This window comes from Camelus bactrianus, chromosome 23 (genome assembly GCF_048773025.1).
Source record: "Camelus bactrianus isolate YW-2024 breed Bactrian camel chromosome 23, ASM4877302v1, whole genome shotgun sequence".
Classification (NCBI taxonomy): Eukaryota; Metazoa; Chordata; class Mammalia; order Artiodactyla; family Camelidae; genus Camelus; species Camelus bactrianus.
Genome location: NC_133561.1, coordinates 26,922,047 through 26,944,629, shown reverse-complemented (window position 1 = coordinate 26,944,629; position 22,583 = coordinate 26,922,047). Strand labels below are relative to the sequence as shown.

The following is a 22,583-nucleotide window of genomic DNA, read 5'->3' as shown; positions in this document are numbered from 1 at the left end:
ATTTTATGCTGACCCCAGTGGGGACGTAGGGGTCAATTTGCTGGCCTTCCAGTTAGAGCAGACTTTCTAGGAGGCACGTGTCTTAATGCATTAACCAAGGCCCATGCTGTTTCTGCAAAGTTTGCACTCGTGGGTGGTCCTGCCTCAGGCATTTCTAACTGCTCTTCCATCTCTGACCTCCCCCTGCAGGTTGGCCGTGGGTGACCCTCTCTGTCCTGGGATTCCTGTACTGCTACTCCCACGTGGGCATTGCCTGGGCCCAGACATACTCATAAACTAATGCCGCCGGCCCCTGTTGCTGGCTTCCAGGGCAGATGGTGCTTCACTCTGACCTCGCACCCCAAGGTAACCTCCAGGGGACCAGTGCTTGATCTGCTCATCTTTTCTTGAAGTCACCTCTTTCCAAGACTGGATGCTTGAGCTCACATAACTTTGGGAACTTAGAGATTGTCTCCCCCAGCTCCATCATTTTCTTGTCAAGGAAGCTGGGGTCCAGAGCTGTAAAGTGTCTTGCTTAGCTACACATGGTGACACTGTGATCCAGGACCCAGTTCCAAGGGGCCCGTCTTTCTCCTTTACCAAGAATTAAATGGAAGACATTTCTTGACTGAGGCAGAGAAATCCTGATTAGTGATGGACTTGTCCTCCACCGGGCAGTATTTCTGAAACATGTTGGTGTTGAAGTAACCCCCCCTCCCCCCGTTCTCCCCTGTCCTGCAGTCACATCTCTAGAACCAGCACTGGGGTTTAGCCTCACACTTTATCTCCTCAGCAGGTAGGTAACAGAGCCACAGCTGTGTGTCTAATTCCCCGGGCAGAGAGGACAGAACGTGTTCTGTGGCATCACAAGGAGTCTGTACCCAAGGAGAGCTGTTCTTTGAGCTTCACCAGGGTGATCTACACTTGGCTGCTTGCTTCCTAGATTTTCAGAGAAATATAAACATGGCAGTTCCCTACTTGACAACTAATTGTTCAAGATATTAAAAAAAAAAAAGCAGAATTAAAAAAAAAAACCAGGGAATAATGTATCCATAGACAGGCGCTATCAGGCAAGTCACAGAGGGTAAGGATGACTTCCTGTGGCCTCTCCGCTCTTTACGCACGTCCCAACAGCCGTCTTCCCACCAACTGGCTTATACTCAGTGGTTTATGTTTTGTTGTGTTTTGTTTCAAATACAATAGAGCCTTTTCCATCACATAGATAACCCACATTTTTGTAGAATTGTTTTGAATATTTTAAGGCAAATGTTTACAATCTAAACACACTGACATAATTCTGAATTATTCACTGGGAAGATGCTGGCAGGCCACTAATGGCCTCAAGTGGTAGATAATTCAGAATACTTCTATTTGGTTTTGGCTTTTTTGTTTGTTTGCTTTGAAGGGGCAGGGGTTAAGTGAAGCAGCTTTAAAATTTGAATCCATAGTGTACCCAATTATGGGAGAACCGGAACATCTCAGGCCCAGGAATTGTCATTGAGGGGAAGGTGCACTTGGACCTGCGCTGTGCCCCACTGTCTCACATTGCTCATTTGGTATTGTCCTTGTGTCCTGGCTATCGTTATTAGCTCAGTGAGGTCTAAACTCCTAGAGTGCAGGACCAGTCATTTTGCTGGTGTCCTTTCTTCCTAGCCACTCTGCTTGGAAGAAGTGGGGAGGGGACCAGAGGTGGACGACAAGGAGTGGGCACACACCATGTTAGCTGCAGAAGACAGAGGCTGGAGGGAGACAGGCAGGACCAGGGCAGCTGGGTTAGTAAAGGAGAAAGAGACACAGGCTGGTGAATCCAAGGTACTGGAAAGTTTTAAGGAGGCGGTAAGGTTGAGTTAGTGAGCAGGCGAATGAATACAGTACAACTTCATGGGCTTTTAACACTAATTCAAGATCTGTAGTCAGCCAGAGGGCATTTGGTTGAAGTTGACCTGCAAGGGAAGAGCTTGCTAAGGGAAAAAGGTAGTATGAAGATGATTGTAAGGATGTGTCTAATATATGTGCATACAGATATATAAAATGCAAAATATTTTCAACTCTTCAGACACCATTTATATAAAAACAAATAGGCTTATTCACTCATTAAACTGTACTGGAAGAGTCAGTGAATATACTTGAAAGCAATAATCCTGAATTTCTTTTAAGCTATTATATGATTTAGAGTGGGTCTTAGGAATTAGTAAATGATTACTGTGTTTAGCTGTATGTATACCGAAGCCTGATTAACCAACAGGTGGATTATCCAGAACCACTGTTCTCTTAACTTGAACCTCTTGCTGTCCTCCAGCTGTAACGTGGAAATGATAATATGTCTCTTTTCATGCCTGTGACCTCAGCTCTTGGAGTTGCTTTAAGTTAAAGACCCTTGAGGTGTCTGGGCAGACAGAGCAGTTCCAGCTGAGGAACATCTGACGTGTCACTTTCCATAGTTAGCAGCCCTGACCACAGGGCTGGGGAACAACTAGACAGATCCTAAGGTTGCTTCTAGCCCCAGGATCTTCTGACTCCTATCTGGTTCTGTGGGCACCTCGGACAGCTCCAAGCGTGATCGCCATGGTGATCCCCAAGGAGGCGCGTAAAACATCTGAAGGACAGACAGATGCTGGTCATTTTGACTAATTCTTGGGACCATGCAAGAAGACTGAGAGGTATTTCATTATTTCTTCAGATCAATTTGTTCGAAGTGACAGCAGAAAAAGCCTTTTGTTCTATCAGACTGCAGACCTAGGAAGAAAATATATCAATCATATAATAATTGTATAATGATCTATATATTGGGAGAATAGTAATTTAGTGGCAGTGGTTTTCTCCTTTTCTTTCTCCAGGCTGCTCATTGCTTATTTAAAATAATAATCATTAACTTTAAGAAATTAACTGTACTATAATGAGTTTCTTCTCTATCAAATGTATTCCTACAATAGGGCCAACTCATGAGAAACCAGATTATCTTGACAGCACTGGCCTTTCTCAGTGCATGTTGCGATGGCTCTGTGAGGCCTTTCTTCAGGGAAACTGTTATTTTAAAACAAACCAACAAAATCCCTCTTTTTTATGGTTGAAACCATTTGGCACCCAAAATGTAGTATCTGTTCTTTGGCTCTGTATCATTGGTCCTTTTGACTAATTATAAAAATCATATTCACAAAGAAGGATTTTTTTTCACTGTTGAGGATATCTAAAGAATGCAATATTTAGTGCTTTCTTAGGTGAGACTTTTTAAAATGAACATCAATCATTTAGAATTTTAAAAAATCACGCTTAAATTAGTTTTATTATGCTTTTCTGCACTGTAAATAGTGTATGAGAAAGTGATTAAAAGTACTGGATTTATATTGCAGCTGTGTGAAATCAAGGAGGGGCCTGAATAAGGCTTGCAAATCACAGATTCCTCATCCCTGAATTACGTTCTGCTGTCTATAAAAAGAATGCCATTTTTGAAATGTCCATTGGTATTAAATAAGAACTATTGGTGGTATCATGGAGAATCTTGCCATGAGCAGGAAGCAATGCCCATTAGACCACAGCAGAACTGAAACAGTGCTGGTGGATAGGACTAGTTTAGGGGCAAGCGGTCCTCTACCTTAATAGCTTCTGAGACCATCAATGAATTAAAGCACAGGTCAGCACTCCTATTGTTAACACTGAGTCATTCTGAAAAGATTCAGTTAAATTTTTGTAGTATATTTTAAAGGCAGAAAAGCATTAATACACAAATTTCAACCCAAATTGTTCAAGGTTAAAAAGCTCAGCCCTAGGTAGGAGGTCACCTTCAGTTATGTGTTAAATCAACATGCTGTACCCCAATTTTCCAGTGATGCCAGGGTTTGAAGGCATCTCTGTACGTTTGTGTAGCAGGTAACTATTTCAAGATCATACGGCAGGGCATCTTCACCCCCATTCTCTCACTGTGCAGTACTTTGACACACAATCTTGGTGTCTCTAGAATTTTAAGTTCTCAAAGACCCCACAATTACAAGTGCTGTCCAAATTAGAGCTCCCCAGGCTCCTGACAAGGAGAAAGTACCACCCGCCTGGTTCTGTCATCTCAGGTCAGACCACCCAGTTCAATGCCTTGAACGTACATAAGGAAAGGCAACAGCACTCATGTATCATCATGTATAAAATAGTTTATTACCATAATAAATAAACTTTTTTTTTATTTTACAAATGTCATTTGTGCTTGTTTAAAAATGTTGAGAAGGGGGTAACAATGGAGGGGCCCATGTTTCTCTTAACATTCCCCAAGCTGCAGTCATACCGTGGAGTCCTGGCAGCATCCTCAACTGACCACAAAAACAGTGTCAGCTCATTTGCACTTCTGTTGGTGCATGCTCATTTGGACAAGGTGGCAGATGCAAAGGAAGAAGAAAAACCCAATGAAGGATTTGGCCGGACGCAACGGGAAGAGTGTTAATATCAGGAGGGCCAAATGACGAACTGCTCGTGAGTAGAAGTGTCCTTGCGGTGGCGGAGAAATGTCAGATCTGGGCAGTCTCCATCGGATGCACAAATACCGCGTCTGAATAGTAAAAGAATACATTCATGGGGGGCGGGGGGGTTACACCTTTCTTCACAGAAAAGCAGTTCATATCCTGATACAAGATCTGTGAGCTTCTCATTGAACAACTAACCTATCTGTTGGCTGACTCAGAAGTCACAGATAAAGAGGCAATGGCTCTAGGAAAACTTTGAGGGCGGGCGGGCGGGCGGGGGGCACCTCCCAGGTCCGGCACCTGTCGGGTATTCAAGTCCAATTCTAGAGGTTCCAGAGGGAATCTGATATGCTCGCATGAGAGTGAAGTTTCATTCGAAACTCATTTAAGCTGGAGACAAATTCACATTGATTCTTTTGAACCATAGGTGGCGGCAATTAAAACGTCTCAACATGAACACACTGGGTGAGAAAACAGTGCTTTCTCTGATGGCTGCAGTTGGTGCTCAAAGGACAGTGAAATCTCCGGTTGGAGGGCACAAGAGCTGGTGAAGGTAGTTTTTACTGAAGCGAGCAAGAAGGCAGTGCAATGATGGAGAGACAGAAGAGAGGCCATCCGGGCGCCGGAGTGTTCCCTCTGTGGGCCTCCTCTTTAAGCAACACTATGTAAGGAGGGAGGTGAGGGGAAAGAGTGTTGGCAGCTCCATCACAGTTGGAGTTCCATTCAAGGGTCTTAAGGCTAAACATCTTTATTGCAAAAAAAACACTGTACAAATCTATTCATCAAATGAACATGGACTTGTATCGCCACCAGGAGGGTACATGTGTCATAGGGTGGTCCGAGCAGCAAGGGGAGAGGAGGCTCTTCCTCCTCCACCTACCTGGCTTTCATTTTACTCCCCACACAGGCTTGGACAGTTACAGAGCTGGTTTTGTACTTTCCACCTAAGGATTTGGGAGAAGGTGATTGCTGGATAGGGTGGTGTGATGGAATGTGTTTTTATTCTGAGCTGTGCTAACTCCACTTCTGAAAGAGGATTCCAGCAGACAGCACAGAGGATGCTCTAGAAGGTGGAAGGTAAAACAAGCCCAGGAATTAAATGACAAGAGATGGGAACAGTTTTGAAATGCTTGTTGTATGTAGCATCAGAGTTTTTGAAAAGCCCCGGGTTGCCTACTGCTAAGCTACAAACTCTTTGCACACAGATTTCATCTGACATCTAGAATATAAAGAATGGCCTTAGAGGGAGAATCAAGCCAGAGAGCGTGAGTGTGAGGGAAGGGGATGGATGAAGGTGGAGATATCAGAATTGTGCATGGGACCAGGGCTCCTCAACTAGACGGCTGCCTCGCTGTCCTTCCTCCAGGAATCTCGTCATACCTGGTGGAGGAGCTCTCCACCAAGAACCAGTGTACTGTCTTGTTGACCGTCTTATTTCATAGACTCAAGCCCCACTCCCACGCTGCCATCAGCAGGGGGAGGGCATGTTCAGCAAACAACCAAGTGGTAGGGGCAGGACCTCCTGCTCCTAACAGCCTGTCAGGAGGCTCTCTGGGAAATGGAGCCTCCCTGTGCATAACGTGCAAAGTAAGGAGTTTATGGAAGAGATCAAGTACCCAGCAATGACTGGGCAATGGTAGAAATACATCCTGTTCCCTTCCCTCAAAAAGGAAAAAAAAATAGCTCAGGTAAATCTACATCTCATAGCAAAACTTGCTCTAAAGTCTAAGTCTAAAGGTTGGGTCCAATACCCAAATGCCTTTGGTTTCCCTGATCTCTCTTCAGCCACCAGATAACTGTACAGGGGAAGGCTGAGTCAGTGGTATCTGAAGCTCGTGGTCCTTGCTTGGGAGGCCAGCGCAGCATCTGGGCAAGGGTAGGTAGGTAGCACAAAGCAGCCCGTGGCCAAGTGCACGTCATAAAAATGCAAGGGAAGGTGGTTTGGCTCATTAAAAAATTTTTTTTCCTTTCCCCAGAGAAAAACCATTATAGCAAAAATCCCCCAAATCCTTGACTGGAGAAGAATAAAAGCATAGACAGCCACCCCGGTGGTGCTCCCACCGTCACCCCCAGGAGGGTGTGTTGCAGGCCCTGACAGTCGATCCAGGCTGCTTGTCACTAGCCCAGTTTGACTCCGAGGAGTCGATCCAGCAATACATTCATGAAGCGTGATTTTTTCCCCTCTAAACAGGTCTGGACTTCAAAGCCTCACCCATCAGCATCTTTGCCCCTCAGCTTGACAGCCCTGTACTCCCCAGGCAGAGCTGGAGGGCAGGGCCTGCAGGGAGCTGCACAGGAGCCTGCCATCGAGTCCCGGAGAGCGGGGCAGCCGGATGCGGGAGGTATCAGGGCCCTCGCCCCACCTTAAAGCGGTGAGTTCTCAACTTTGGAAGCAGGCTGACGAGCAAGTTTAAGGAACAGCACACTAGAACAAACTAGAACGTTTCAGGGCCAGCTGGCAGATGGAATTCCAGCTATTTTACAGCCTCAGCCCCGAGGACTGGCTGGCAGCTTGTCAAGTGAAAGAGGCCGAAAGCCCCATCACTTAGCCAGAGTGATAAACAGTCAGGGCTCGGCCTTGGGAAATGTCACGTCCTCCTCTTTGCAAGCTGCCATCTAGGGCTGAGACCTTACTGGGCCCAATAAGGTCTCAGCCTCGGGAAGCCAGGGGCCACCCCATAAGCCTCCTGGGAGAAGCTGCAAAAGTGTGCGGGGCCTCTGGGAAAGAATCCTGCTCCCCAGGACTGTCTGTGCCAACCCTGGGGACAGCTCCTCTCTGCACAGACAACTGAGGTCCAAGTCCCGGGTCATGCCATGGCCACTGAGTGGGACTGAAGGGGTGCGGGGGGAAGGTGGGCATGGAGAGGGGGCTTTCAGAAACACTAGCTAGCTTTGGTAGGGCAGGCCCTGACCTTCAGGCTCCCTTCCGTCCTGAGGATGGGATGACCGTGGCGTAACACGTGCAGAAGGTCAGTGCCCTGGATAGTTCCATGCTGGCACTAACGGTCCAGATCATTTGCATGCCTAACTTCACCCTTTTGAAGCTGAGTTTTTAGAGTCCTGACCCCTCTTTGCACTTTCTCTGGGAGAGACCTCTTCTCTTGCCTTTCTCAGATGCCACTGAAAGGAGCCCAAGGATTACCCGACCCCAGGTGAAGGCGAGGCAGTGGAGGGTCCCGAGCATGGTGGCATAGGGACTTGGATGACCCGTAGGTGGCTCCATGATCGTCATTCTGAGCTCAGACCTTCCCTGTGGACCACAGCTCCATGGCCACCTCTCTCCATCACTTTACAGAGGCAGCCTGGAAACCCTTGCCTCTGTCTCCAGTTCCTGAAGTAAGTTCAGTCGCGGCCCTGCAGTCTTCGGTTTCTCTTGAAGTCTTGACGTTAGTATGCGATAAAGAGATTAGCTTTAAAATAAGGCCAAGCATGGCTCCCGAGTGTCCTATGTGAACCCATGCAGCGGACAAAATACAAACTTCTGTAGGGCAATCCCAGTGAGAATCATAATATAAACAGTGCTTACTACAATCATTTTTCTGAGGTTACGTGTGTGTCTGGTTTGCTAATAAAGCAAATCTGGGCTCATCACCCTTCCTGCCAATGCTCCATACCCTGAGGAATGCCACAGGAACACTTGGGAAGAGGTTGACACGGAAAGAAGCAAAGGAGCCTGCGTGGTGAGGCTAGTGGCGTGGCGTCAGGCCAGAGATTCACCTGGGGCCCCGGGGGCCCTCCCCTGTGGCTCTCCCATAGGAGAATCTCTGGGTCCCCACGGCCCCTCTCCAGCTCTTACACTCGGCTCATCTCTTTTGGGAAAGGCGACCAAGTGCCTAGAGGAGGCGCCACAAGCACTTCAGCTGGTTCTCGGCCTGAACCATTAGGGACAGAGTCCCCTTGTCCCGAGCTTGTTACACATACTGTAGGCAAATACCTGGTGATGTCCAAGGACAGGGAATGCTGCGCACTCCCTGTGCCCACCACAGTCTTCGGGGGTCTTGGCGGAGGAGCCCAGCCTGGTACAGGTTCTCGGTGCTCTCCCACCACTCCCCAAGGGGCTGCTGTTCTTTTCTGGTAGTTTCTATCTTTTACAAATATCATGGCAGTAAAAAATTAAAAATGAAGGAAAATACCCTTTAGACGGCATGCCCCCTCTTCCATAATTGTGCAGAGACAGTTCAGATGCAGCTGCCATCTTGCGGGGTGGCACACACTCCTCTTCCCGGATCTTTCCCCAGAGAGAGAGGAGCGAGCGGGCTTCAGCGACGGGTCCCCCTGGGCTTTTCTGTCGGGAAGAGCCTACTTGCAAAGTTGTTGGTCATGTAGCTGTGTGTGGTGGGGGCGGTGTCCAGGGCAGGATGGTAGGTTTTCTCCTCTTTGACTTTTTTTTTTCCTCCCCCAACAGACCTCTCAGCTGGCTCCAAAAATGTCTCTCTCTGATTCTGGGGACTGAGGCCTGGAGATTTCAAACAGCTCCTGAGGAGACTGGGAGGCTCTGCGGGAAGTTAGTATCCTGAGTATCTCGGAGAGCTGTTTCTCAATGTTCGTCATTTTGCTGTTCAGGGCCTTGATGTCCTCCTTGAGCTCGTGTTTCACCTCCAGGACGGTGGCCTGCAGCGTCTGCTCGGGGATGGGGTAGAAGGAATGCTTGACCTCCGCCAAGATGGGGCTGTGGTCCTGGGGGCTGCGGGCCTCGCCCGCGTTGTCCAGACGCAGGTCGCTCTTGGTGATGCCGCTGTCACACGAGTCTGTCTTCTTGAGCGTGGCCTCACCCGCCGCCTTCGTCCTCTCGGGGAGCGTCTCCATGGACTCAGCCTTGGACACCTTGCTCCAGTCCTCCGCCTTGCCGCAGGCGTCCTTGAAGCGGGCCCAGCCCTTGCGCTTGGCACAGTCGCCCCCGCCGGCCTTGGGGCCCTCGGCCTCGGGCGCCTGCAGCCGAGCCTGGTCCAGCCCCACAGAGGCGGCAGCCGCCGGGAAGGCCACAGGTGTGGCGGGGCTCTCGCGGACGGTGACGACGCTGGCCTTCACCAGGCCATGGTTGCTGTGCTCGGTGAGGATGCTGCCCTTCTCCACGTCCAGGTCGTCCGGGTCCCGGCCTCCCCTCTCCGCGGCCAGCCTGGCCTCCTTCTGCTGTCGGAACCTCTGGAAAAGCCGCCGGACAGGGTGGTCGGGCGGCAAGATCAGGGGGGCCTCGTTCTTCCGTTTCATGCGCTCTTCCTCCTCCCGTTTCACGTCGCTGATCTTCCGGAACACGATCTGGAGGAAGACAGAATGACATGCCCTGTTAACTCGGTGGTGGCTCTGAGCACAGCCTAAGCCACATATTACAGGATACCCCGAGGAAAGCCTGCCCCAAGGACTTGCCACAGGACCCCCAGGTTTTGGGGAGGCACAGGTGGTGTCATGCCAGGAGCCTGGGCTTTGGGGTCAGCCAGAATGAAGTCCCAGCTCTGCCATTTAGCCGTGTGATCTCAACAGGTATCTTAACTTCTGAGTCTCAGTTTCCTCCTTCAAAAGGGGGAGAAATCCCTACCTTTCTGACTTGTAAAGCCAACAGATGATGACTTACGTGCAAGCACTAGCCCGCTGTGAGTGCTTAAAATGAATCCTCCTGTGCCCCCACCATTTCAAAACCTGTGCTTTTTTTTTTTCCTTGTGTTTTTGTTTTTTACCTCTAGGTACAGATGATCTGTAAGTCACTCTACTGCCTCGAGGAAGCCCTTGCTGTCCCTCCACCTGACCCAGAGCTCTCTGATGCCGCCAGATACGATCGACAAGATGATCATTTTATACAAAGTGCCAATAAATACAGAGGAATCCAACAAACACTGAATTGCTTGACACCAGGACTCAGTCAGCACACCGTTGGCAGACTGGAGGCTCACACCTGTCACCTGACTTCATCAAAGCTCCTGGCACTGGACGACTTGACACTAACAGGTGGGTGGGACGGACCACCTGGTTAAATCCTCAAGCCACATTACTTGGGTCCCAATGCGTGGCTTTCTGACCTCCACAGGCAGCATTTCTCCATGCCTAGCTATGGTTTTTATAACCTTGCCTCTCCTGGTCCCCTTCAGCCATACCCTGTCTGCTCCTATAGATATAAGCCATGGGACTCAGGAGAATCTCGTCCACTCTGAAGAGTAACCCAACTAAAAGCATCACAAGGATGGAGGGACGGTAAGTAGAAGGATCAGGACCCTTTCTGCCTGTTCCCCCAGTACTCTGAGTTGGTAGCCTTACCCTTTTGTTCTGGGAGTGGCCCCTCATCTCCACCAGACATCCCAGTCCTCCTCACACCAAGGCGAAGCTCAAACAGCACCTCCTCCAAAGCCTTCCCTGATTTCACTCCCGTCTCCCAATCCTGACAGCCTTTGCTGTGCTCATACCCCTCTTCTGCCCGAAAGACTGTCTTGAGTCCAGCTGTAGTTTGACGTGTGCTACTTCACGCTGTCCTTGCGGCAACTCCGGCAGGTGGGTACAGTCGTTATCCTCAGTTTTCAGATGAAGAAACCAAGCTTAGAAAGGGTAGGTGGCCACCTGAGAGCACTCACTGGGGAGCTAAGACCTAGCCCTCTGAGTCCCCGTCCATGCCCATGTTCTAAGCCATTCTGCTAGGGGAAATGCCCTGGTTTTAGGGGAGAGGATGATCTTCTCTTGTATCTGTCGATAACCTCTAACCCAGCCCCACCACCCCTCCTCCACTAGTTTCTCTTACTCCCTATCCATAACCAGCTTCTCTAAAGAATTCAGGAACAGAACCATGAAGTAGAGAGATCTGGCCAAGGGTGGGAGAGAGGCCCAGAAGTTGAGGCTTTCAGAGCATTTAAAGACAGAAGGACTTACTAGGTACATTAGGACCTACTCAGTGTGGTCCTGTAATTCAGCAGCATGGAGGCATGACAGCATGAGATCCAGGCTTTGAGACACATGAGCCCAGTGTTTTGGTTATTGGAAAAAATCTTGCCTCCCTGGAGAGTGGTGAGGTCACCAGTTATCCTCAGGGCATAGCACGGGGTAGGAAGAGTAGGAACACAGAGGTCCTAGTGGACTTCATCCACAAAGAATCTAGAGGCTAGAGGTTCTCTGCTGTCAGGTGACCTGGTCCAGTGGCACTCAGAGTGCAGCCCCCAGGCTGGCCTTCCCACCACCGTGCAACATCTGCACTTGCTCCTGGCATTAATCAAGAATGAGCTTTCCAGTCCCCGTAGTGACATCCCATGAGGACTGGCATCATCTCGCAAGGGCCCCCACTGAGAGTGGGCAGATCAGCAAGGTCTTCTTTTGACAGACTAGCCTGGGCCTAAAAGACTCCTACAGAGGCACCTGTTCCTTTGTCTTAAGGAGGATTCAAACCCCAGAGAAATGAGGAGCCTGCCTTCTCAGTGCCACCAAGTGCAGAAGATGCATCTTTTGTTTGCTGCTCAGGGAAGAGATGGCACTGTTGTGTGGGAGTCACTGACCTCTGGCATTTCACTAGGGCCAGATTTGTCACTCTCTTCCTTTTGCTCCCTCAGTGTGGTGGATTGCATTACAGACACCAAGAGGCATGTCCACCTGCACCTTAAAATGTGACAGTATTTGGAATAAAGGTTTTCGCAGATGTAATAAGGTCAAGACCTTGAGATGAGATCATACTGCATCAGTCGACCCTAAATCCACAAATGAGCGTCCTTATAAGAGACAGAAAAGAGAAGACACAAAACCCAGAGCAAAGGGTCATGTGAAGATGAAGGTAGATATTGGAATTATGCAGCTACAAGCCAAGAAATGCCAAGGATTGCTGACAGCAACCAGAAACAAGGAGAGTCATGGAATGAATCTTTCTCTGAGCCTCCAGAAGGAGCTGATCCTACAGACACCTTGGTTTCAGACTTCTGTCCTCCACACCTGAGAGAGAGTACACTTCTGTTGTTGTTAAGGCACCCAGTTTACCGTCATGTGGAATGGCAGCCTGGGGAGAGCAGGACTCGGTTTCCTTTACTGCTTCTCTCCCATCCCCTGAGCGTAGTAGCCTCCCCTTTACTCTCCGTCCTCCATGAGGTCTGCCTGCTTCAGTGCTCAGCTCACCTTCGTGCAGCTAAGAGCCAGCAGAGGAGCTGACAAGACCAGTACAAATGCCCACCCTGCTGTGACCCTGAGGAAATGTCTTGATCTCTCTAAGCCTCAGCGCCTTATCTACAAAAATTCCCCCTTCCAGCCTAGCTGCGGCGATGCAACGCAATGACATTCGTGAGCTACCTCTCCCTCCCGTCACATTCACAAAGCAATGCCGCTCTCTTCTTCAGCCCCAGCTCGCAACCTATCTTCCTACACAGAGCACAGCTATACTGATGTCTCACAGACCCCTCAGCCTCCACTCTCCCAGCCAGAAGTCTCTCTCATACCCTTCTTTCCCCAGTGTGAGCCAAGTCACCAGTCAGGCAGGAAGAAATGGCACCAAATGTGGAGCTGGGGACACCCATCTCCATCAGAGATGCTCCAGGGCTGAGACAAGTAGACCAGTGTTCAGCCTCTGACACCCCCTCAACACCACTTCCCTCCTGTCTAGGGAAGCTCTAATCATCACATTTGAAATCAAGTTAACACTCTCCTGTCTCATTATTCCATAGGAGAAAGTGGAATATGCACAGAACTAGAATAAATAGCGCTAAAATTTATATGACTGAGAATTGCCAAAGCAAGCCTGAGGAAAAAGAACAAAGCTGGAGGCTTCCAGACTTCAGACAATACTACAAAGCATGGTAATCAAAACAGCATGGTATTGGCACAAAAACAGACCTATAGATCAAAGAAACAGAATAGAGAGCCCAGAAATAAACCCACACACCTATGGTCAATTAATCTTCGACAAAGGAGGCAAGAATATACAATGGAGAAAAAAGCAGTCTCTTCAGCAAGTGGTGCTGGGAAAGCTGGACAGCCGCATGTGAATCAGTGAAATTAGAACATTCTCTTATACCACATACAAAAATAGACTCAAAATGCTTTAAAGACTTCACCATAAAATATCTAGACGAGAACATAGGCTAAATGTTTTCTGACATAAATCCTAGCAATATTTTGTTAGATCAAATCTCCCAAGGCAAAAGAAATAAAAGCAAAAAAAACCAAGTGAGACCTAATCAAACTTAAAAGCTTTTGCACAAGCAAAGGAAACCATCAATAAAAAGAAAAGAAAACTAATGGACTGGGAGAATATTTGCAAACAGTGTGACCGACATGGGACTTGATAACCAAAATATACAAACAGCTCATACAATATCAAACAACTGAATCAAAAAATGGGTAGAAGACCTAAATTGGTATTCTCCAAAGACGACAGACACACAGATGGCGAACAGGCACATGGAAAGGTGTTCAGCATCAATAATTAGAGAAATGCAAATCAAAACCACAATGAGCTTTCACCTCACACTGGTCAGAATGGCTAGCATCAAAAAGTCTACAAATAATAAATACTGAAGAGCGTGGGGAGAAAAGGGAACTCTCCTACATTGTTGGTAGAATGTAAACTGGTGCAGCGTCTATGGAAAACAGTATGGAGGTTCCTCAAAAAATTAATTAAAGCAGCTAGGAGTCCCACTCCCGGGTATATGTGTAGAAGAGACGAAAACTCTAATTCAAAAAGATACACGCACCCCAGTGTTCATAGCAGCACTATTTACAATAGCCAAGACATGGAAACAACCCAAGTGCCCTTCAATAGTTTGGCTTAAGCTTACAGACTCCGCCATAAAGAATGAAATATTGCCATTTGCAGCAATATGGATGGACTAGAGATTATCATACTAAGTGAAGTCAGTCAGTCAGAGAAAGACAAATATATATCACTTATATGTGAAATCTAAAAAAAAGTATATATGAATCTATATACAAAACAGAAACAGACTCAGGGACATAGAAAACAAACTTACGGTTACCAAAGGGGAAAGGGAGGTGGGGGAGGGATAAATTGGAGTATGGGATTAACAGATATACATATATAAAATGGATAAGCGATAAGGATCTACTGCATAGCATAGGGGAGTATATTCAGTACCTTGTAATAACCTACAATGGAAAATAATCTGAAAAATATATATGTATAACAATCACGTTGCTGTATACCTATTGTGAAACTAACACAATGTTGCAAATCAACTATATTTTAATTTTTTAAAAAGTGGAAGATGACCTTTTACTTGCAGAAATCAAACCCACCATGTACTTCTCAGACTGAGTGTTCAGCTCACTTCGCTCTAACCCTTAAACTCTTGCACAATCCTGCTCACATGGCTCTGGAAAGTTCAGAGCACGTTTTTCTGCACCCTAGGCATAGGTTTCTGAACACTCCTTTTGCCTTCCAGCCTGAGACAGAGGGAAATGGAAGGGGAGAGGGTCTGTCCTGGATACAGCAGCAAGGGGAGCCCAGGAGGGGAGGGGAGAGCCTGGCGGGCCCTGAAGGTTGACATTTCACCCCCACCACCTTACAGCTGAGTCACTCTCCAGTGCTGCTCCTCCCTTCCTCAGCTCGGGCTTCCAAACAAGTAGTGGCTAATACCAACCAAGCACTAACGAAGGACCAGATATTGGGCCAAGCACTTTGGACAGATCCGTAACTCACTCCTCACAACCACCCCGTGAGGTGGATCAGGAAGTACTCACCCAGGCACGTCTGCACCTGCAGCACCGTGGGTTACCTCTGCAGTTTGTGCTGCTCACACCAAGACAGTAATTAAGGACAGAGTCGTCCGTCCCAAACCTCTTCTGGTTGGATGCCTTCTCTCTTTTTTTTACTTAAAGTATAATCAGCTACAATGTGTCAGTTTCTGGTGTACAGGATAATGTTTCAGTCATAAATATACATACATATATTCCTTTTCATTATAGGTTACTACAAGATATTGAATATAGTTCCCTGTGCTATACAGAAGAAATTTGGGTTTTTTAAATCTATTTTACATATAATAGTTAATATTTGCAAATCTCAAACCCCCAATTTATCCCTTCCCACCTCCTTGTCCCCTGGTGACAGAAAGATTGTTTACTATGTGAGTCTGTTTCTGTTTCGTAGGGGAGTTCATTAGTGTCTTTTTTTTTCTTTTTTTAGATTCCACTTATGAGTGATATAATATGGTATTTTTCTTTCTCTTTCTGGCTGGCTTCACTTAAAATGACAATCTCCAGGTCCACTATATTGCTGCAAATGGCATTATTTTATTCTTTTTTATGGCTTCTCCTAATTCTTTTCCAGATTAAAGAATCTGATACAAAGCACATATTTGCATAGGTGTAACTCCACTCTTAAAAATAGTTGCTTTCTACCAAAACAGGCAAATAACTGAGAATTCTGACAACTTGTATGTTACTGAAGAGTGGACTCTGACATCACTGTCATTGTCCTTTGTGGTCTGTGCCACCCTGTGGCATGTGATGGGGCTGCTGGGACACTCATTTCAGCCAGCAGCTCATACCAGCCCACACACAAAGCACTAGAGCAAATAATTCGATTCAAGCAATTATCTAGTTTTGAAACATGATGGTTCTAACAATCTCACTGTTTGGATTATTCTAGGGTTTGATTCTCCCAATAAATCATGTTCTGTTGTACTGTTAAAATTCCCATTTTTCATACTAGAATGCTGACTCTCAGAGCCATCAAATACGTGAGCCCAAGTCAGGTGCCTTCCCACTGCTTCATCAGCGCGCAGTTGCTCAGCTGCCAAGGTAACTCGCAGAACCAGCACTCCTCGAGAAAGGATCCACCACCCTCTCACTCACATCTGAACTGAACACTCCTCAGAAGTGGTCTATACAGTGAAGTCTCCTACACCCAGGACAGGGCTGAGGTGAGAGGTGGTCCGGGAGAATCACAGAGTGAGGACTGGTTCCCTCCCTGATGTGCACTCGGGTACCTGAACCCTCTCACGAGCTCAGCAGAGCAGCCCCGAATGAAGTGAGTGGGCTCATCTGGAGAGCTAGCCCGGCTTGTCCCTGTCACTGCGGGGGTGTTTCAGTGATGGGGACAGGGTGGGGAGGAACTGGGAGCCGGGCTGGGAGGAATCCTGCGTCCCCCACAGGGCAGTGGAGAATCAAGAGTGCCTGGGTGGGTGTGGGGAGGAGGAGGACTGGTCCTAAGGGCTCCTCAGAGGTGAGGGACTCTTACTGGTAAGTGAGAGTTACTGGCTCCCTGAGCCGTTTCTTTCGAGGCTTTAGTCCCCTTCCCTGTGGAATATGGGGTGCATGTGTGAGAAGGGCGCACTAGAAGAGGCCGCTTCCATTTTCACACTTCCATTCTCTGCCTGTGCTGAGTTGCTTTACAGAGGGTCTCTGACCCAGTAAGCTACACATGCCTCCCTGGGCCAGGACGGAGATCTCCCTGTCCCTGCTAAAGGGTGGCCACCATACCCCAGCTCCAGAGTCAAGCTTGGCTCCATACTGACCACTGAGAGTTGGGGCTGCCTGCAGGAGGGGTGCACAGGAGGGACCTGGGCCATGTAGCAAGGTGTGGCCAGGAGGAGGGGAGAGGCTGACACCCAGGTCAGGCATCCTTCTCTGCAAACACCACCAGAAGTAGAGAAGTAGAGAGCTTAAGTCTGCCTTCTGTTTGCTCATAGCATGCTCTTCCAGCTCAGTATCTAGGGCCAGCCAACCATGTCTGAGTCATACCCTAGCCACAACCAACCAGCTGAGAGATGAGCCGATTACCTTTCCTCTCTGAGCCTTGTTTTCCTCACTTGCAAGCTGAAGACCCCGATGCTTGCTTTGGCTCTCAGGCAGTGCCAGGGCCAGGGAGACCACTGTCCACATGAGCTACATCCCAAGCTACACTGCAGTTACTCCCCTGTAACCTCCCAGCAGGGGCGGCGTCACGGAGTTTTGCCCCAGGGGCAACTGGAGGGAGGGAGGCCAGGTAAAGCTGTGCCTCCAGTTAATAACAGACATGGAGGCAGTGACCCAGGGAAGCAGAGGAGGGGACAGATGAAATGCAACATAGCCTGCTTCTAGACAAACGCCAGGTTAAGGTATAAGAGAAATGGACTTGATCTGAAAACTCTGAACCTCAACATGTGGCCTCACCTGCACCAGGTTCCTGAGGGGCATGTGCAGCATTGTGGGCATCTCCGGGAGACACACACTACCGATTTCTCTGTGGTCTCCCACCCTAGGAAGCTGGATGGACCCATCTGTAAGCCATGAGGCTACCTACCCTTAGCCCTGCCGGAGGCAGTTTAGTAGCCTGCCTGTCCATGCCTCCACTCCCAGAGGCCCCCATTCCGGTCCCCCTGGACTTCAATGGCCCCATTCTCAGAAGTAGATTTCATTAGAGTAGAAGAAATCTCTGGGAGACCAATTCTAAATGGCACCTCTTAGAGATTGGACAGTTTTTAACCGTTTACCACTTCTCATCAAAAGCTCCATCCTGAAGCTCTTGGCCCCAACTGTGAAACTCAGGGCTCCTTCACGTTGGCAGTGCATTGTGGGAGGAAGCCTAGAGTCACCCTCCTCCCCTTTCCTAGCAGTGGTTATCAACTGGGAAGAGGGACAGAATCACCTGAGGATCTTTTAAAAAATACATGTCTATGAGAAATGGATAAATTCTTAGAAACATGTAATCTTCCAAGACTGAATCATGACAAAATATAATCTTAATAGACTATTAGTAAGGAGACAGAATCAGTAATCAGAAAACTCCCAACAAACCAGGACCAGATGGCTTCACAGGTGAAGTCTACAAATGTTCAAAGAAGATTAGATACCTATCTCTCAAACTTTTCTGAAAAGTTTTACTAGGTTAGCACTACACTGGTATCAAAACCAGAGAAGGACACCACACAAAAGGAAAATCACAGGTCAGTATCCCTAATGAATATAGATGCAACAATCCTCAATAAAACATTAGCAAATTGAATTCAACAATAATTAAAAGGATCATACACCATGGTCAAGCGGATTTATCCCAGGGATGCAAGGATGGCTCCACATCCAGAAGTCAATCAGTGTGACACACCACATTAACAAAATGAAGAATTAAAAAATCATATGACTGTCTCAATAGATGCAGAAAAAGCACTTGGAAAAATTCAATATCCCTTTATGATAAAACTCAACAAAGTGGTTATATATGGAATGTACCTCAACATAATAAAGGCCATATACGACAAGCCCAGAGCCAATAGCATACTGAAAAATGAAAAGCTAGAAGTTTTTCCTTTAAGATCAGAAAGAAGACAAGGATGCCCAGTTTTGCCGTTGTATTGAAAGTCCTAGCCAGAGCAGTTAGGCAGTAAAAAGAAATAAAAGGCATACAAATTAGAAAAGAAGAGGTAAATCTGTCACTATTTGTGGATAACATGATTTTAAATATAGAAAACACTAAAGACTCCACCAAAAAACTGGTAGAACTGATAAATGAATTCAGTAAAGTAGCAGGGTACAAAATCAACATATAAAAAAATCTGTTGCATTTTTATACACTAACAATGAACTATCATAAAGAGAAATTAAGAAAACAATCTCATTTACAATTGAAAAAATAAAACACCTGGTAATATATTTAACCATTAAGTTGAAAGACCTATACACTGAAAACTAAGATACTGATAAAAGAAACTGAAAAAGATACAAAGAAATGGAAAGACATACCATGCTCATGAATTGGAAGAATATTGTAAAAATGCCCATAATATTACTCAAAAGAAGCTACAGAATCAATGCAATCCCTATCAAAATTCCAATGGCATTTTTTCCACAAATAGAACAAAAAAATCCTAAAAATTAATGTGTACTTCCAGATTTCATACTATGTTACAAAGTTACAGTAATCAAAGTAGTATGATATTAGCATAAAAAGAGACATGTAGATCAATGGAGCAGGATAGAGAGCCCAGAAAAAAACCCACACATATATGGCTAACTGATGACAAAAGAGGCAAGAATGTACAATGGGGAAAGGACAGCCTCTTCAATAAGTTGTGTTGAAAAAGCTGGACAGCCAGCCATACGGAAAAGAATGAAACTGGACCACTATCTTGCACCATATACAAAAATTAACTCAAAGATTTGAATGTAGGACCAGAAACCATAAAACTTCTAGAAGAAAACATAGGTGGTAAGCTCCTTGACATCACACTCACTGATACTTTTTTGGATCTGACTCCAAGGTCAATGGCCACAAAAGCAAAAAGAAACAAATGGGACTTTATCAAACTCAAAGGCTTCTGCATAGCAAAGGACTAACAGTCAGCAAAATAAAAAGGCAAAGTACTGAATGGAAGAAGATATTTGCAAATCATATATCCAATAAGAGATTAATATCCAAAATATGTAAAGAACTCATGCAGCTCAATAACAATAAAACATACAACCCAATTAAAAAATAAGCAGAGGACATGAATAGATATTTTTCCAAAGGAGACATACAGATGGCCAACAGGTACATGAAAAGATACTCAACATCATTAATCATCAGAGAAATGCAAATCAGAACCACAATGAGGTATCACCTCACACCTGTTGGAATGGCTATTATCAAAAGGTCAGGAAATAATAAATGTTAGGCAGGATACGGAGAAAAGCAGACTCTTGTCCTCTGTTGGTGGGAATATAAATTGATGTAGCCACTCTGGAAAACTACATGGAGGTCCCTCAAAAAATTAAAAATATTAACTACCATATGATCTAGCAATTCCACTTCTGGGTATTTAAAGAAAATGAAAATACAAATTTGAAAAACTACACGTTCCAATGTTCACAGCAGCGTTATTTACAATATGGAAGCAGCCTAAGTGTCCACTGATGGATGATGGATAAAGATGTGGGAGATGATACACACACACACACACACACACACACACACACGCACACGAATACCACCCAGCCATAAAAAATAAAATCTTGCCATTTTTGACAACATGGATGGAACTTTCTGACAACATGGAGGAACTTGCTAAGTGAAGTAAGTCAGACAGAGGAAAACAAATACTGTATGACTCAACTTACATGTGGAATCTAAAATCTAAAATGAATCTAAAAATGAAAACAACTGAACAAACAAAACATAACAGAGAACAAACTGGTAATTAACAAGGGGAAAGTATCGAGGGGTGGGTGAAATAGGTGAAGGAGATCAAGAGGTGCAAATTTTTAGTTATAAAATAAATCAGTCATGGGAATAGAATGCACAGCGTGGTGACTTTGGTCAATAATATTGTGCTGCAAATTTGAAAGTTGCTCTCATCACACACCCAAAAAAAATTCCATAACTTTGTATAGTGACATATGGTAACCAGACTGACTTTGGTGATAATTTCACAGTGTATACAAATACTAAATCATTATGTTGTACAGATTAAACTAATGGAATGTTGTATGTTAATTATGCTTCAATTAAAAGAAGATGACAGTACTACTCAATGAGATTTACACATTCAGTGCAATCCCTATCAAATCCCAGTGGCATTTTTATACAAAATAATATTTTAAAATTCATATGTATTCTCAAGGGATTCTAAATAGCCAAAACTATCTTGAAAAAGGAGAACAAAGTTAGAGGTCTCATACTTCCTGATATAAAATTTGATGACAGTGCTACAGCAATCAAAACAGTGTGGTACTGGCAGAAGGAGAGACAAAAAGAACAATGCATAGAAAAGAGAATCCAGAAGTAAACCCTCACCTACATAGTTAATTATTTTTGACACAGGTTCCAAGGAAGGACAGTCTTTTCGTCAAGTGATACTGGGAGAACTAGACAGCCGTATGCAAAAGAGTGAAGTTGGACCCTTTCTCTACTTTGCATACAAAAATTAACTCACCAGGGGATCAGAGGTCTAAATTTAAGAGGCAAAACTATAAAATTATTTGAACTTTATGTTAGAAGAAAACATAGTTAGAAGGAAAAAGTGTTCATAATATTGATTTGGCAATGATTTCTTAGGTACGAAACTGAAAGCATACGGAGTAGAAGAAAAAGGTAAATTAGACTTTATCAAAATTAAATACTTTCTGTGCATCAAAGGATACAATCAAGAGAGTGAAAATACAGCCCACAAAGTGGGAGAAAATATTCACAAGCCACATATCTGAGGATTTCATGTCTAGAATATATAAAGAACTCCTACTACTGAGCAACAAAATACAAGCCACCCAATCCAAAAGAGGGCAAAATGACTTCATGCTTCTCAAAGAAACAAAAGAAAACATACAAATGGCCAAGAAGCACATGGAAAGATAACCAGCCACACATGCCATGGGGAATGCAAGTCAAAACTATCATGAGATACTACTTTACACCCTTTAGGATGGTTATTAATTAAAAAATAAAAATAAAAAAATAACTAGTTTTGGCAAGGCTGTGGAGAAATTCAAACTCTCATACATTGCTGACGGCAATGTAAAATGCTGCAGCCTTTATGGAAAACTGTTTCACAGTTCCTCAAAAAGCTCACCGAGAACTACCATGTAACCCAGCAATTCCACTCCTAGATACACACCCAGAGGGACTGAAAGCAGGTACTTGAACAGATACTTGTACACCGGTTTTCAAATGCAGTATTATTCACTGTAGCCAGAAGGTGGGAACAACCCAAATGTCAATCAACAATGAATAAACAAAATGTAGTATATACCTACAGTGGAATATTATTCAATCATCAAAAGGAATGAAGTTCTGACTCCTAAAACACAGCTGAACAGTGAAGACATCATGCTAAGTGAAATAAGCCAGACACAAAAAGACAGATACTGTATGATTCCACTTAAGTGAAATACCTAGCATATGTACATTTATAGAGACAAGTAGATTAGAGGCTACCAGGGCTGTGGGGCGTGGGGAATGGGAGTTACTGCTTAATGGTTACTGTTTCTGTTCGTAATACTGAAAAAATTTTGGAAATGGATAATGGTGATAGTTGCCAGTCTTGTACATGTAATAAATGGCATTAAATTATACACTTAAAAAAATGAAAGAAAAAGGGTCTATGCACCCCACCCCCTACCCTGAACTCCACCACTATTTGAGAACCGGTGCCCTAGCCTAGAAATAAAGACACACACTGGGAAATAGAACAAGACTGCCATGTAGGTGTACATTTCACACCCTTGCTTAGAGGTTATGCACGTGTACACACAACACACACGCTCAGGAGACCAGATGCCCCTGCTCCGGGCCTA

At 45.6% G+C, this 22,583-nt stretch overlaps 2 protein-coding genes across 17 annotated transcripts in view; one reads left to right on the top strand and one right to left on the bottom strand.

Annotated features, from left to right (window-relative positions):
• HHAT (hedgehog acyltransferase) overlaps positions 1–21,920 on the top strand; it is a 300,160-nt gene extending 278,240 nt beyond the window's left edge. For 4 of the 16 annotated variants that reach the window (XM_074351883.1, XM_074351868.1, XM_074351871.1 and 1 more), the window contains 9 exons: positions 190–4,434; positions 4,852–5,101; positions 5,332–5,501; positions 6,210–6,796; positions 7,539–7,760; positions 8,830–9,474; positions 10,103–10,364; positions 10,528–10,607; positions 10,799–21,920. In XM_074351883.1, coding sequence (XP_074207984.1) covers positions 190–275 — 86 coding nt within the window. In that variant the 3' untranslated portion in view covers positions 276–4,434; positions 4,852–5,101; positions 5,332–5,501; ... (4 more) ...; positions 10,528–10,607; positions 10,799–21,920. The remainder of the gene's footprint in view (positions 1–189; positions 4,435–4,851; positions 5,102–5,331; positions 5,502–6,209; positions 6,797–7,538; positions 7,761–8,829; positions 9,475–10,102; positions 10,365–10,527; positions 10,608–10,798) is intronic. The other 12 variants (XM_074351882.1, XM_074351878.1, XM_074351876.1 and 9 more) reach the window with 12 other exon arrangements.
• KCNH1 (potassium voltage-gated channel subfamily H member 1) overlaps positions 4,099–22,583 on the bottom strand; it is a 337,403-nt gene continuing 318,918 nt past the window's right edge. The window contains exon 11 of the mRNA XM_074351867.1: positions 4,099–9,680. Coding sequence (XP_074207968.1) covers positions 8,835–9,680 — 846 coding nt within the window. The 3' untranslated portion in view covers positions 4,099–8,834. The remainder of the gene's footprint in view (positions 9,681–22,583) is intronic.